The sequence below is a fragment of the Ips typographus genome, linkage group LG6 (assembly GCF_016097725.1).
Source record: "Ips typographus isolate SLU linkage group LG6, UJ_Ityp_2.0, whole genome shotgun sequence".
Classification (NCBI taxonomy): Eukaryota; Metazoa; Arthropoda; class Insecta; order Coleoptera; family Curculionidae; genus Ips; species Ips typographus.
The window spans coordinates 3,555,896-3,573,889 of record NC_138427.1 but is presented as its reverse complement, the minus strand read 5'-3'; the positions used below and the strand labels follow the sequence as shown (position 1 = coordinate 3,573,889).

Below are 17,994 nucleotides of genomic sequence, written 5' to 3'. Positions count from 1 at the left end.
TTGTTCTTATTGAATTTTACTGTTTGTGAATGCGAATATAAATATAGAACTTTGGAAAATATATTATTTCATTACTCATATTTAGCTGTTTTGATTTTTGTTGTTGTTGGCTGCTCAATTGGCAATGTCCTGCAATGTTTAGAAATTATATTGCCATATTCCAAATAGATTTACAGCATATTATCACAGAAATGAGGTTTTTCGTGGACATTTTCCACCCCACAGTGACAGTAAAAAAAATGCATGTATTGATCTTGAAAAGAAAAAAATAAAATAAAGAAAGCAAACTGATGCACCTGATGATTTAATATTTTCATGGCAACGTAAGAAACTATTAAAATCTAGTAAAAAATACAGGGTGTCCAATTTAAAAATATTATATTGTATGACGTCAGATGGTACCCGTTGCAACGAAATTTCGTGTTCTACGGGTTTACTAAATAATCTTATTGCTGTCATCTTGATTATCATTTAGTCGAAATACTATTTTTAACTACTTCAATACGACACGATCAATATTTGTAGAAATTACCTTTCAACAGCAATTTTCATCAACTTTGCAGCCGTAAATTAAATACGCCTCCATAATGGAATCTAGATGTGTACTGGAGGCAAAGTGTGTCCTCTAAAATAAAGTTAATAAAGTGAAAATGGTTTTATCTTAAATGTCTCTAGAGCTTTCCTACTATGAAAACTGGATCTTGTGGTTTATAGGGAGTTACAAAAAATTGTACTATATTATTGGTTTAAGACTAACTACTAGGCAAGTAATTGATTGAATTGTTGTTAATTTTAATTTACATGGTGTTCACGTATTAAAAAAAAATAAAAATAACTATTGTATTACAATAATCTACTTGAAGTTATGTTTACAATGTAAGTAATATGTCAATTCTCCTGGGATTCGGAAATATTATCACAATCAACAATCAATGTCATTAGTGCTTTCAATGAAATCAATTTGAACAAACTATGAATATTGGAGACAAAAATGTTCAAGAATTAACAGCACTGACAAAACTTCAGTTAATTTTAAATATCAAAGTGACCTCAGATAAAAGTAACTTTAGAAAACTAAAAAATTATTTAACAATATTATGTAATTAATAATAGTTCATTTTATCAATACAAATTAATTACAAAGTCAATCAAACTTGCTAAGCATGCCATAGGTATTATTGATAATAGATTGAATGCCATTGATCGTTGCCATTATAAGTAAACTCGATTAAGTAGATTTTTTACAGAGTGGATCTCTGCTGTGATTCAGTAGAATTCTCTCTAATTGAATGTATATCTACATCATTAACTGTAATCTGTCAGGCAGAATAATGCTGTATGCGCTTTTAAGTATTTGTTAGAATAATATATATTTTATTATTTTTTTATTATAAAGAACCACTTCTGTCATAAATTTAGAATTAGATTTATATAAACTGTGAAAACCAGTGGACAGGTTTTCAAGAGGTTCCTACTAATTTTGTTCAAATAGACCCATTTTTAGCTAAGTAGGTACATTTTTACTACAATACCTATTAAGTAGGTAAAAGGGAAATGAAAAAAACAAAGCCAAATACATAAACTGTGACATTTTTCTGAATTGAGTGTGGAAGAATTGTGAACATGATATCACACACACAAAAAAACTTGAATTGAAAATGGGCTTAGTCAATGGTAGACCATCATTTAAATGGACATAAAAAAAATTCTCATTCACACGGTTTACTCTACCGTAATATTTCATGGTCGTCCGGGTAATTTCAATTTGCTTTACTGTTAAGATTTGCTAAAACCAGAGAACGGAAAGAAGTTAAAGGAATAATGCAAAATGAAATCTGTTCAATTATTTATTTATGCATAGTTGTATGTTGTTTGTCACGGTTACAGCTACTTAAAGCGATAGGATGTTAAAATGCGTTTATTCGGTGCATTTTTCCTGATAAGCGTACACTGTTGACTAGTGGTATGCCTAGATTAGAAATTAATTAGTTGTAATTAGCAACGTCAGCCATATAAAAAATCAATGTGAATAGTCTGTATGACAATAAAATAATGATATTCTGGTTAATTATGGAAATGTGGTCTGTCTGGATTGTAAGTGTTTTCAGGAACTCAGTTACTAAAGGCAGTTTCTAGGATCTGATAGGAAGTTAATCTCATTACAGCTCTTTCTCCAGCTTCAAGTTATTAAATAAACACCATCAGCTGCATCGGTTATAGAGAAGGAATCACTGATGATGCTGCTACCAAACAAGTATTATAGTACCAATAGTAGTAAGTATATTTGACCGATTCTTATTCCACCAAGAAAAATCCTTATCCGAGTTTTGGTTCTGGAAATTCTCATAAATGTAATTCCCTCTGTTCTGATCAAGAACTCGTTTCAAATTACTAATCCAGAAAAAAACATGCTATGCATACTTAGAATTTACGTTATAAATTAACTCAGCATCGGTTCTTCTATTTCGGTAAGAAATTTCTTCACACTTTAATGCTAAACTTCTTCAGTCATTTCATGACTCATTCTAAAAAGATGTAATACCTGTTCTGTTGCTCCACATACTTGAATATTTTTTCTTTCTGAATAACGTATATACAGGCAGCATTTAGACAGGGTTTCTGTTAATTCTATTACTTTAAATATTAAGAAAACCTGCAATAAATAATAAAAATATTTGACCATTCTGCCTTTGTTTTAAACCATTTATAATGGTACACTAGTTCCATAATATTATTCTTAGTTAGCGTGACAGTAATATTTAACTTTGTAATGAACGGTGCCGCCCATCGTATCGCATTACATTACTGTTGAGTCAGTAGACTGTAAAATTAAGTTTCGATATTGACATAAATACGATTATGTATTACAGGACTAAAGGCATGTTGAACTAGAAGTAGATTTTTTCAATTTCGACCTGATTTTGAGAGAACTAGAGCCAAAAGGATACATAAATCACATTAGAAAAACTACAAAGGAGCCTAGAAACAAAACCTCAATCCCGTTTCAAAGCCAGCCGTTATCGGGATCGGGTGCACGTATATTTGGAATTCCGGTCGAATATATACACGTTGGATATGTTTGTAGGCATAAATTACTAAAATCAGCCAACCGCAACAACTACAGTTGGGCGTTCCATTTTAAATCTGTTTGCGGTCCGCTTCATACCCCTTTTCGTCTTTAATCCTAAATTAGAGTAATCCGCTTTTAAAATGATTCATTTGGTACAAAACCTTGTACAAAAAGGTGGCTGTGTTATTATTATTAATTTATTCTTAAAATTATCACCTAACATCAAAAAAAAAATTCTAACCATCATTATGGAAAACTGAGACCACCCTCCAGCTAATCTCGCAAGATGGACAACCACCAACCTCTCATATTTATTGAAACCCAAAAAATTAGTGTTATTAACTATTGAGATGTCGCACGATCATACTGGATAAATGATAAAATAGGTGGATTATATTTCCAAATATCAAATATTGCGTTTTGGCCTCATTTAAAAGAAGACTACTCCATGCAAAATACTGCTACAGAAAACCATAGCGACAGTCTTGGATGATACACGCCAAGGAGTTATTTTCAGAACTAAAGTGGTAAAAGTGGTATCATCAGCATAGTACTGTTTGCTCACTGGTAACCTCGGAGAGCTCATTAGCATATCACAGCACTCTATTGCATGTGTAAGCTGAAGTAAATTTTTCATCATTTAAGGAAAGTAAGACATTTATTAGTGTTGGTAGATAGCTCTTATAGTGTATTTAGCTTTGCTTATCAAAAATCGCAGAATGTGCATCCAAGAAAACCTTAATTCTAGCTCTAACTTTGTCGATATCTGGAAGCAGAGAAATACGAGTACGTCTAATAATTTACATTATATCTCTCAAATTTCTTATAAACTTATAGAATGTAGATAATCATTTTTTTGTGTTAATAAAGAAGTTCTTCACTGAAACCACAACTGTATAAACCCCACTCAAATGTTTAGGAAAAATTTAATCTTAGCTTTTATAACTTAACATTAACATATGAATACTTAATTAATGTAAACAGAGATGGAATGGGTAGTATTTATACTGTTATTATATTAAATAAACCTTCGAATCCTCCAATTACCTCGTAAAGTCTAGTTACGGATGTAATTAGTTGAAACTAATGTAAATACTATTCAAACTTTAGACATTCTACATTCAGTATGAAGTTCAAATGTTGATTTGAATCAATTAGGCCACCTAAATTTGTATGAACGATACTCTCAAATGTGTAGGAAAAGTTATATTTATTTTCTTACGCACACGAACCCGTAGAGATTCGGGGTCAAGGTATCGAGAGTAATAATTTATGCTAATACCCACTGACTATGTAAATTATTTCTGGCATCATCAAAATTGATGTTATTATACAACTTTCGAATAATTTTTCCATTTGTAATATTTACATTTTTACTCACATTTTCATTAAAAACATAAAAAACACAATACACCTAACACACAGAAGATATTAGATACCATCATAGGAATTCAAAGTTGTAAACTTGACTTTTTAAAATCAAACCTAAAGAAATAATATATTACCTAAATGTGTGTAGATCTTGTCAATCATCATGTTTCGAAAAAAGTACCATTTTGTCGAAATTAAAACATCTAAAATGTGCTCTTTGTGGAAAATCACAGGTATACTTGAAATGCCAGATATACCAATGAATAGATAGTATGGAAGTAATAGCCGTCAGTTTGTTATGGATTGGTTTAACAAATCCGGACACAAAACTTTTAACAAACTGTATTTAATAATTTTAATTGAAAGAAACAAAGTGAACTGGAAAAATACGACTAAAATAACAGCGAAAACACGTGTTCCGTCTCGCAAATCTAAAAGTCGTCTCTGTCTCATTAGGACGTTTTTATGCGTGCACACGGTTTCGTCTGGCCAACACCAACCCGAGCATTGCAGGCTTACACCTAACCACATTAAACACCTCCTCGATTGGCAGCCGGAGTTTCAGCTTGAACTTTTCCAACATCCCCCCCATCTTGAAAGGTTGAGTCTTTCAACAAAGGCAATGACTGTGATTCGTCCTGTTCAGTGGGTAGTGGACACAACTTCGTAAATGCTCGCTTGGCAGTTCCATAAGCGGTTTTTACAATTGCTACTCGGTTGATTCCATCCTTGCCTGGAACCAGTTCCAGAATTCGGCCCATTCTCCATTGAGACACCGGAACGTTATCCTCCTTTATTAAAACGATCTGGTCCTTTTTTAAACTGCCAGTACTTTTGGTCCATTTTTGACGTAACTGTAGATGTGAAAGATATTCCTTCGACCATCTTTCCCAAAAATGCTGGGCTAGCTTTTGAACTCGTTCATAAGTAGAAAGTCTGTTCTCAACAGTGAATCGTACGTCTGCATCGGGTAAAGCCACCAACGATCTTCCAATGAGGAAGTGAGCCGGGGTTATCGGGACAGGGTCATAAGGTGAGTCTGATATGGAAAATAAAGGACGGGAATTCACCACTGCCTCCACCTGTACCAGCAACGTATAAAACTCTTCAAACGTCAAGTGAGCTTCTCCCATTACACGATGTAAATGATGCTTACAACTTTTGACCCCGCTCTCCCATAATCCTCCAAAATGTGGCGCACTGGGTGGAATGAAACGCCATTCTATACCGTCAACGGATACTGCTTCGGCAATTCCATTTTTATGATCAGATAAAACTTTCCTAAATCCTTTAATTTTGAGCAAGCGCCCACGAAATTAGTCCCGTTGTCGGAATATACGATAGATGGTTTTCCGCGCCTTCCAGCAAAACGTCTGAATGCTTGTATGAAGCATTCCGTGTTTAATTGAGTCACTAATTCTAAATGAATAGCTTTTGTCGCGAAGCAAATAAAAAGGGCAATCCAGCACTTAGAGATTGCACCACCACGACCCTTTTTATTTTTTATCAAAAACGGACCAGCGTAGTCTACTCCTGTAATTTCAAAGACTGATCCTGGCTTCAGACGCGATGCTGGAAGGTTTCCCATTTTTAAACTTACTGATTTTGGGTTGTTACGAACGCAAGTTACACATCGATGAACAATTTTCTTTGCAAGATTACGTCCGCGAATGGGCCAGTACCTTTCTCTTAAAGATGCCAGTGTTAATTGAGGCCCTGCATGTAGTAATCTCAAGTGTTCGTTTAGAAAAAGCAACTCGGTGAGGTGGTGCTTAGAACTTAAAATTACAGGATGAATCTTATTATAATCAAAATTTGAATTTTGAAGCCTTCCACCTACTCGCATTACTTGATCTTGATCCAAAAATGGATTCAAATTTTTTAAACTAGAAATTTCAATATACTGAGAAGAACTTTCTGTTTGTACTTGAATCAACTTATCTAACTCGGTAGGAAAACAGTCATGTTGAGCTATTTTCATTAAAACTTTCATTGAATTTGATAATTCGGCAGTTGTAAGAGGACCTACTAACTTATTATTTACATGAACCCGTTTACTGTTGTGAAATAAACGTAATATGCGAGCTGTCACCCTTTTTAAGGTATTTACGTTTGAGAAATTTTTAAACGGAAATTTAAAACTTGTCGTTATAGTCATTGAGGCTAAACCCTTTTTTCTAACTTCTGGCAAATTCTTTGTACAAATGTTCGGCAACGTAGGCCATTGTGAATGATGACATTTGAGAAAATCAGGGCCGTTCCACCATAACGGTAATGAAAGAAGTTGATCGGGTAAAACTCCTCGAGTAATTAAGTCCGCAGGATTTTTATTGGTGGGTACATGCTGCCACACAAAATTAGATGTCAATTCTTGTATTTCAGATACTCTGTTACTGATAAATGGTTTTAAAGTGTTAGGAGCCATTTTCAACCAGCCTAAAACTATAGTTGAATCTGACCACAACGTGACTCTTTCATATTTTAAGTCGGTTGACATTAACACCTTTTTTACCAACCTAGAAGTAATAACAGCAGCGCACAGTTCCAACTTCGGAATGGTAACAGTTTTTAATGGTGAAACTTTGCTTTTTGCGCACACTAAATTTATGAAATTCTCCTTTAAATTATTTGTTGACCTAATGTAAACTGCACCCCCGTAGGCACCTTCTGATGCGTCCGCGAAAGCATGTATCTCCACAGCTTCGGCATTTTTGCATACAATCTGTCTAGGCACACTTAACTGTTCTAACGCAGGTAGTGCTATTTGGAACTTTTTCCACATTTGGTCAATTTCAACTGGCAATGAATCATCCCACGAAAGCTTGTAAAGCCAAATTTTCTGTAGCAACATCTTCGCAATTATAGTGCACGGAGCCAATAAATGTAAAGGATCAAAAATGCGGGCAATGTGACTTAGAACAATTCGCTTTGTTGCTCGATTTAGGTCAGAAGGTGACGTTATTTTAAATTTTAATTCATCTGCGTTACTTGACCAAATTAACCCTAAAAGCTTCACAGTTTCGTTTTGCCCAATTTGAACGTGACTTTCGCTTTCGGCATGGTTATTACTCACATGTACTAGCACTTCCTTGCTGTTTGAATTCCATTTTCGAAGAGGAAAACAAGCGCTCTTCAAGATTTCTGAGACCTGATCACAAATATGAATAACCTCTTCAATAGTACTTCCACCGCTTAGAAAATCATCCACATAAAAACCGTTGTCAATTATATTTGAGATTTTTGGATTTGATTCGCGACAATCTAATGCTAATTGTTTAATACAACGAGTGGCCAAAAATGGACTAGATGCCATACCAAATACGACTCGTGTCATTTCGTACATAGATAATTCTTCTGACGGGTCCTGTCTCCACAAAATTCTTTGATATTTTCTTTGATCCGGACTAACCGAAATCTGGCAGTACATTTTTGACACATCAGCAGAGACTACATAGTTGTATTGACGAAAACGAATCAAAGTTGTTAGCAATTCATTTTGTACTACAGGTCCCACCATTTGGACATCATTTAAAGATACGCCGTTAACATTTTTATTTGAAGTAGTTGCCATGCTTGCATTATAAACGACACGAAGAGGACTTGTCAAACTTTCAGGTCGTTCTACACCGTGATGTGGAATTACATAACATGACTCGTCTTCATCAAATTGTTGTAACTTCTTCATAAATCCTAGGTCTTCAAAATCTAACATGTAATTAACATAATTTGATCGTAAGTTTGAGTTTCTAAGTAATCTTTTCTCTAAAGCATAAAACTGTCTTTTTGATTTGTGAAATGAGTTTCCTAATCGATTTAAACTTTCTTTAAACGGTATACGCACTTGAAATCTCCCGTCCGCTAATCGGATTGTATTTTTTACGAAATGTTCCTCCGCTTGTTTTTCTTCTTCCGATAAAGCTGGAATGAGTCCACATTCCTCTAATGCCCAAAATTTAGTTAACTGCTGCTGAACTTCTAGATTCTCTATATCTAATGTCTTTACCCTTGAGAAATTACAGACAGCTGTATGAACGTTAATTAACAAAGGGCCGGCCACTATCCAACCGAATTGGGTTTTTTGCAAGACCGGTTTATTCTTGCCTAACTTATGCTGACCGACACTTAAAATTTCATAAAATAGTTCATTTCCAATTAACATATCTATTTCCGCCGGTGTATGGAAACCCGGATCCGCTAATATAAATGATTTTGGTATATTCAAATCCGATAGATCAATCTTAGAATTTGGAATGCTAGATGTGATACTAGGAAGAACCAAACAATTGACATTAATTTCAAACTCAGAGTGGATCGATTTTACATTTACTGTGCATTTTTTACTCACTTGAGAAGTTGCTTGATTTACTCCTGACACACAAATGTTTATTTTTTCGGATTTTAAACCTAATTTATTACACAAAGATTGTGTCATAAAACTTGACATACTGCCGTTATCCAACAAACAACGAACTACGTGACTTTGGTTGTTCCTATCACAAACCTTTATTAGGGCTGTCGATAACAAAACTTGCTGGATCGAGTTTGACGTTAAACCGACAACAGTGTCATTTTCGTGTCTCTCATTGGGTTCTATTTGTTCTTGATCTCGTGCATTTGTGGTATTGTTACCATTATTTTGATGCCTTTCAGAATAATCTAGATGTAAAACTACATGATGCTTGTATCTACATTTTGTACAAGATTTTGATTTACACATTTTACTGTTATGACCCGGTTTAAGACAGCACATACATAAACGCTTACTTTTGATAATTTCAATTTTCTCAGAATGAGGCATTTTCAAAAAATGTTCACAATTTTGAATAAAGTGATGTGCCTTGTTGCAACACAAACAAGACTTTTCTTGACCTCCTGTATAAAAACTTCGAACATTTCCATAAGATTTTGGTTTAACATCTTCTTTTGTTACTTGCAGAGTTTCTAAGAAATCAGCACGATCTTTTAGAAATTTTGTAAAGTCGCTTAATACGGGATTTTCTACCAAAGTACTTTTCTTTTGTTCCCAGCCATTACTAGTAGCTGAATCTAGCTTTTGTGATAACAAAAATATAAGAAGCGTGTCCCAATGTTCTACAGGTTCCTTTAACTGCTTTAAACAACGTAAATGTTTATTTACAGTGTCTATCATACCGCGAATTTTATCTGCTGATGGCTTCGTTATCGGTTCAAGGCTAAAAAGACATTTAACATGCCTAAAAATAAGTAATTTTTCGTTATCGTATCTGTCACAAAGAACCTGCCATGCTGTATTATAGTGACAATCAGAAAATTCAATGGCTTGAATAACTTGCAGAGCTTCATTTACTAAGGCACCTCTTAAATAATGAAATTTTCGAATATTTGATACCGAACAATTTGAGTGGACTAACGAATTAAAAACTTCCCGAAACTCCAACCAATCATCGTATTTTCCGCTAAATTTTGGAATATCGATCGGTTTTAAACCTGAACTATCATTTACAGACGGTGTTGCCGAAGCACCACCGCTTTGAACACTTACATTAATCGAGTTAACTGCGTTGTGTTGATTTAATAAATTTCTTGCAATTGCGATTTTGGAAAAATATGACTTTTCAAATTCTTCACTTTCATCACCCAGTTCCGCCAATTTTTCTACATTTTCTAACTCTTCTTCACTGTATAATAGAAATAATTCTTCTTGTAACTTTTCAAACTCATCCAATAAAGATGGTTGAATTCGATTTAATCGCGTTTGAATATCTAAAGCATCAGTTTCAGTTAAAGAGTTAGACGGAGTCAAAACTGCTAAAACATCGCTTTGCAAAAAATTTCCAAAACGAGTTAATTTACTTTTTAAAATGCCCTTGGCTCGAATAATATTTTTAATTTTGTTTTCAGTAGACGTCATCTTTAATATCGACAATTTGACAAAATTTAAACTGAAAACCCTTACAATATCAAATCACATCAAATATACTAACACCCGAAATGTTTTTCCGCTGCTGGTGCAAACATCGACACGTTGATTTATCATATAAACAAGGAAAAAGGACTAGGTAAATTCAAAATAAATGGAAACGGCTCACCCAGGTACACAGCTTCTATCAATTGGTCAAACAGTGTCTTTGTTGCAATTTATTCACAAATGTTTCTGTCCACTAGTTCAAATGATGCACTTTCCCGCCAATAGAAGTTACTGGAGCACGATTTGTTTCGTTGCATACGATTGCAAACGTTTTAAACGGTTCGTAGTCTCGTTATAAAATTTAGCAATGGAAATGCATCCGCCATCGAAGGACCATGTTATGGATTGGTTTAACAAATCCGGACACAAAACTTTTAACAAACTGTATTTAATAATTTTAATTGAAAGAAACAAAGTGAACTGGAAAAATACGACTAAAATAACAGCGAAAACACGTGTTCCGTCTCGCAAATCTAAAAGTCGTCTCTGTCTCATTAGGACGTTTTTATGCGTGCACACGGTTTCGTCTGGCCAACACCAACCCGAGCATTGCAGGCTTACACCTAACCACATTAAACACCTCCTCGATTGGCAGCCGGAGTTTCAGCTTGAACTTTTCCAACACAGTTGATTCAAAATATTCACATATCATGTGGAGAAAAACATTCGTGTTCTCTAACTGCTACCACACCCTTATGAAGCTAATTACACATAATAAATAAACGGAATTAGTTTTTGTTTTGACAATATCCTTTTAGACCCAAAAGGGTGTTTATCAAAACCACATGTAAAACCAATGACAAGTTATAGTAAAAAGAAATGAAATCATCCAATAAATTCGTGTGTTTTGGTTTTGATTAAACCTTCTAAAAGTTACTTTCTCATTTCCCATTATTGCTGTTCACCACTGAAAACAACTTTCAGTAAACACAAAAGTTGGTTCTTTTAGAAATGCGGTTTTGGCAATAGACAGAAGGTCCGTTTTCTTACACAAGTTACTTCTTAGCCGCAATGGCTAAAGAAATATCGACTGTTTTATTTACAATTCGTTTCCTGCCCAGTTCTCTGACCGTAACTATTTCGAAAGTACGACGCTTTCAATGTCTTCGATAATGTTAGTTGGTGAAGGTTGCCGCATGTAAATGATCGGTAGGTAACAATAAAATACCACACTCGTTTCGTGTGGGCCAAAAGGAAGCTTTCTGCCTATGAACGCCTAGGAAATTTCTCAATTTTTAATGTTCTCAAATCATAAGACTGTATACAGGCTGATGGAAGTGTCTTATTAGTGTCTTGAGTTCTGGTGAACTAATAAGTAGTATGATTTTTTCATTTGGTTTCTTTTAAGACTTAATGTGTAAAAGTTGAAGTAAAAGTCAGTGATAACAATTCCTTTGAATTGTCACTAAATTGGAGGTAAATAGTAGAGTTTTAGGAACAAGGACATTAATTGCAGTATTCCCAGAGCTGTACCTGCTAAGCTTCAATTTGAAATATCTCTAAAAAGCTTTTGTGGCTCCTCTGTATATCCAATATCCTCCTGGACTGAAATATGTTAAAACTGATAATTACGTTGCTTTCTAGTTCACGAGTTGACATACCTTTTTGCAACACCCTGTATAAAAACAAGGACATTTTGTGATGGTATTTCGATGTGAGTGGGCGTAAAAATTCTGCACTGATCATCAGTGCGATAATGTAAAATAAGCGAATGGTGCCGAGTGAAATAAACCCATTATAACGGGACCTCACTCTACCAATGACATTGAAAAGTTCTGCTATTTTTAGCGCTAAGAGCAGAGAAAAACGGAATGAATCTGGCAGATTGTATGTGAAGCAAACAATGTAACTACTACCTGTACAGTGGGTACTCAATTAAATTAGCCGAGAGTGGACTGCTATTCTGCTAAGCCACCTGTTAAGTTTTTAATTCGGTATGCACCGATAGTCACTGCCAATAGTACCCAGTTACGCAGATTCCCTATAAGTCCATCAACCATTTTGTTATGCAGGAGGCCTCAAAAGTCCTAATATGGTTCGTTGAACAATGTGTGGTGAATTTTCAATTAGACAATTAAAGTTGGAGTTCCGTTTTCGTATGATTTCTGATGTTAAAAATATGCTACAATAAAAATGTATGTGTGTACTTTTTTTGGTCCGCAACCATAAAGCACAATAGTTTTAAAATGGTATTTTGGTGCACATATTTTTGGGCAATGAGACACCCTACAACAAAGCACAAGTAAAGTATAATAAGTAAGCCTTCTTTATTATTATACTTAACCACAGTAATTTCTTAGAATCAAATGGAACAATCCACTATAGCGTACATGATTACTAGTACACCAGACTATGTAATTACCAGTAGAGTAAGTAGAATCAACTAAAACTAAAACAGCGTTTTCACTATACAACAAAATTTCCGCTTTGACAAAATGTTGATCTCTTACATCAACAATAGTACCTCGGCTAGTACAAATTAACAGTACCTACTTGTGTGTTATTTGAAAATATAGACATGGATCCACTAAAAAATGCAGATATAACACAATAATGTGGTAAATGATAAGATCACCACCCAATAAAAACATACAGTAGTAATGTAATTACTTGGACAAAAATTCAATTATGCAAGAACAAAGGGTATCACTTAAGAACTTTTCCTGCTACATAATCAAGTTAATAGGTGCGTCAATAAGCCTTCTTTAGGATGATACATTATGCTAAATTGAAAACAAAATCAGCAAACACTTTGACATCAGAAGTAATAAATGACTTCCAACACAGCAGTTTTCCCATCCATAAAATACGAGGTTTTACAACTGTGCTTTGGTGGTAAATGACAGAACATAGATGGAAAAGAAGCCAAATCATGCATGTAGCAAACTAAGTTATCCTGCCTATCCCCTCTGAGATGTGTATTTACATGAATGGACAACTTTTCCACGCGATTTCCACTTAAACGAAATATGAAACCTCTGCTCTAAAACCAACACAAACAAGATTGGGGTCGTAGGTTTCAGTCACAAAATATATTTCATTGAAACTCATAACTGCTAATCAAGTCACCAATGCTCATTTCATGCCTGCAACATTTACACAAGACGACCTTCAGGAAATGATTATTATGCTGGTGTAGTCGAGTAAATAATTTTTAGGAATGTGTTTTGTAGTAATTAGTAATGAAATTTCTTGGATCAATTTTATCGAGTGGAAATACTGGTTCTATTAATAAACCGATTGTATATTCTAGGAGCACTTGCATTGGTGTTTTGCTCGGGGCGTCCCCAGTGACATTCACTGTTGTTTTATAACATGAAATTAGTTCAAATCAATCAAAACATTAACCATTCAAAAATTAAATAAATTTTTGAATGTTGATTATGATGATTCTTACGACAATAATGTTTTGATGCTACATTTTCCCAGGACTCAAAGACATTTCAATAAAAGCATTATATTTAGAAACCTAAAAGTAATCATACTGGCAACCAATATACAGTTGAGTGTTGCATTTCAAGAAAAAATTATATTTGAACTGCATCTGTCTTCAATCTTCTATTAACAAACACATCACTTTATTGACGCACTTTGTACCTCCAAAATTACCAAGAAAAACAACCAGAAAATGACATTTACCCACATGAAACAAGTCCCATACTGTTCATAAGAAGTTAACTCAGCTTTACATATTTACGCCAGTTCATTCAACCTAACATCATCATCGTTGGCGTTCCACCTGAGGCAAGGTCTCAACCATTTAAAGTATCGAGATAATTGAACTCTTACGTTAGTCTTGGTCTAAGTTGACATCATCGTCTTTAGCTGAAGTGGCTTTTACCTACATGCTTTAGAATTGGCTCTTAAGTATCCTACGTTGCTTTATCCGCGTAAAAGAGGAAATCTTCAAGGAAATACGTCAAGCCTTACATGTGGGTATTAAAAGCAGGTCCAACAATCGGATAAAATTTCCTTCAAACTTGAAATACTTCAAACGCAGCTAAAATCAATAAAGATGCCACTAGAAAATAAACTGTAAATGTTGTTCTCCGGCTGGCACATTTATTATGAGCTTCCTCACAGCAAATGTTTAACTTAATATTATGTGGGTATTGTATCATCAAAGCAAATATTTTAATAAAATTCTCAGTTTTGTACTAGTTTGGTAATATTTAAGAAACCTGATGGTTTTGTTTATTTCAAAGCAGAAATTTAAACATTATTCTTTTCACTGCACATCACTGGCTAACGTGTATCTGGGTCTATTGACCAGCATCGAAAGAGAAAGCTATTTTTTATGACGCAATTTCAATGACGTTCCTTCAGCCAATACTGTTGTAAACCCAGCTATCTTTTGAAGAATTTTACGGCAATCAAACCATCATAGATCCGATCATGGGCTGTAAGGCATTTCCAAAAGTATTTTTGCCTTGAACAAATTTTAAAGTCAGACTAGTTATAAGGTGAAATTTTACGGTAAGTTTTGAAGGCCTCTACCTCAGAAACGCTTTAGGCAACTTCAATGACGTCAAAGAAATTCTAATAAGTTATTCCGCAAATGCCATTTTTTCCGCAAAAAAAATTATTTTCAGAAAAATCACAGACAAACATAAGGACTAGAAAAGTAGCAATGATAAATTCTCGGATAAATTAGGTATCACTTTACCAACCACTACCACTGTGTTAGTTATTGTTGCACTTTTCTTATGACAGTATACAATTTTGATAGTCCAATTTGTCGAACATCTGATAATCCAGCCACATTTCTAATCCTGACAACTCTAACTTGTTGGCAATTTTACTAAAATAAGTCCAACATAGGTACTATAAAATTATGAAACCTGTGCTCAATTCCTAATCAAAATCAATAAAAAAAAAACGGATAAATGTTGAATAAGATGCAGAAAGATTTTTCCAAAATTGGCCAACAGAGAAGGTATCTCTTGTCTCGAAAAGCCACAGACAAGAAACCCACCTCAGGACTCAGGAGACATCAAGACAAGATCAAGACATGTACCAAATTTTATTAAAAATGTAGCAAATTCTGGCACATTTTCCAAAAATCATTTTAATAAAAATTGAGGAGAAAACCACTGGTGCATTATGCCCATTATGGTATACGGTGTACTAAATATAGGAATTAGTGGGCATTATTTGCATTACTACTAAGGTCTAATGGTTGGAAATTTCTAGAAAAACTAGCTTTCGCAAATGACAATTTTTGTAAGGGGCGAATTTGCTTGAAACATTGCCACTATCCTAATGGGTTTTTCCCTCAGTTTTTCCTTAGGTTGGCCACTTAATGCAAGCAAAAATTGACCTTAATGATTTTTTTTGTACCCCTGGATTTGAAAACCATATGCTAGGTCTGTGCCAAATATCTGAGCCAAACCTGCCCGATTTCAAAAAAAAAGATCCTGAAAGAAATTAGAGTGGTAACAGTCAAGAAAAACATTCTATCAACTTTGGACCCCTCTGGCAGCCAAATGGAGCAACCTATGAACACAAGCATATTTTTGGAAAGCCCATTTTAGTTACTATTCCATTAACATATAAAAGTCTATATAGAGTGTTGCAAACTCGGTTGCAAATAAACAAGTTATGTGACAGCTACTACTTTAACATTCAATGCCTAACTCTGTTATTTTGACAGTTACAAGGGTGGTTTGTCTCAATTTAACGTATGAAGTTATCAAATAAGTAACCTAATACAAACTTAATTAATTTTGAACAGGGAATCAGATAAAATAATAAAAATATGGGGTTGTTCTATCTGAAAAACTAGACTTTCTACTCCTTTTTAGAACACACTTGCACCAGCCAATTTTTGACTTGAACATGTCACAGTCAAAACCAACCTTTATTAATAGCCAGCTTAAAACAATGTTGGTGTGATCAGCCATTAGTAGTGCATGTGTTATAGAAGCTTAAAAAGATTAGAAGTATATTACATATTACTTATATGATAAGTTATATAAAAAAAATTGAGACAGGCAATACCCAGGAAAATACTATCACAGAATTTATAAAAATAGGAGAAACTCCACCCATTTCTTGTTGACTAACATATTATGTATTATACCGCAATTCTGTAGGTAAACTGTTTAATCATACATTAAAATGTATCAATGGCTAATTGACATTTTGTTGATAAGAGGTCTTTCATAGCCAAATTCACCTTGAAATTGACTCTTTAAAAAGATCTCTCAATTTTACCAGAGACTTTACCTATATACTGATTTGTCATATAAAAACACTGAGGGATATACAAAATGAATATAGGTTCCTTGAAATAAGCTCAACAGCTGAGTGAATAGCATAAAAAATATGAAACCATTATCAACATACATTTTTCTGAGATATTTTTTATTTAGATGACAAAGTTTGATTGTAAATTGAAGAAAAAATCAGCAAAATACAGACAAACCAACCAAAACTAATGTCAGCATTACTGAAAAGACACTAAAATTAAATCTAGTTGAATAACCTTGGTCAGTGAAACCAAAAACAAATATCTAGGTATTGTTTGCTACTTATTACACTCTGATGAAATGCCATGCAATATTTATGTATATTTCACTTTTATTTGATGTTGTACCTAATTGCTGCAATCATTTAACCATACCTGGGGCAATAACTATTGTATAAATAAAATGAATGTGTGTGGTAAAGTGTAAATAAAAGTGATGATTCACCTATGCCTTTTAACTCAATATCCTGTTATAGAATTTGACATTAAAAATAATAATGAAACCTACCAAATACCTGTGTGACCATAACCTGTATGAATATGTATAAACTATGTTTCAACCATATCAACTGTTTTAATCTGATAAGAATAGGGCTCAGCTTATATTACAATATCTCAGAAAGTTTTATTTGTCAATTTACAATGTTATCATACTACTTACCATTTCTAGAAACGTCCAATTCAACTAAATGCTCAAAATTTTGAATATCTGGAGGTAGTCTCTGAATTTCATTGTCACTTAATCCTAACTTCCTTAGTCTCTGGAGCCGAAAAAAATTCTACAAGATCAAAGATTAAAAATTTGCATTATCCACTGGCTGACTACTAGGCTACCTTAGGAAGATCTCTGATATGGTTGGCATCCAGTAAAAGCTCCTCTAAACTCCTCGAATAACGTAAAATATCCTCGGGAACATTTACAAGGGAACTGTGTCTTTTATCAACAAACTCCACTTGCCTGTTGCAGCCCTTGAAAATAGGTATGCAACGCAACATTGTTTTAGCTTTCACTCAGGCACATAATTAACATTTACAAATAAAACGGTAGCACTATTCATCCACTACAAATAAAATATGTATAGATTTTTAAAAAAAATACGAAAATCTACTGCTTCATTTTGCACACAATCACCACTCTAGCACCACTCCCGCTAAACTGTAAACGAAAAAATTAAAAAATTCCCTAGTGCCGTCAGGTAGACACTGTGTCTGTCAAACGGTGCCAACGTCGAAAACGAAAACTCACTAAAGCGTTCTGTCATTAATGTCGTTTACTAGGGATGAGCTTTAGGAAAAGTGTAGATATCGTTTCACAAAGTTAAAATTACTCATTTAACAAATTACAAACATAAATTA

General features: G+C 34.0%; 1 protein-coding gene across 11 annotated transcripts in view; it reads right to left on the bottom strand.

Annotated features, from left to right (window-relative positions):
• The window catches only part of scrib (scribble planar cell polarity protein), a 74,358-nt gene extending 56,550 nt beyond the window's left edge, over positions 1 to 17,808 (bottom strand). For 9 of the 11 annotated variants that reach the window (XR_014178606.1, XM_081981541.1, XM_081981546.1 and 6 more), the window contains exons 1-2: positions 17,473 to 17,808; positions 17,300 to 17,417 (exon numbers count right to left, since the gene is read on the bottom strand). Coding sequence is in view for 10 of the 11 variants with exons in the window: in XM_081981541.1 (XP_081837667.1) it covers positions 17,300 to 17,417; positions 17,473 to 17,634 (280 nt within the window). In the remaining variant the exon portion in view is untranslated. The remainder of the gene's footprint in view (positions 1 to 17,299; positions 17,418 to 17,472) is intronic. The other 2 variants (XM_081981549.1, XM_081981550.1) reach the window with 1 other exon arrangement.
• Between the last annotated feature and the right edge of the window lie 186 nt (positions 17,809 to 17,994).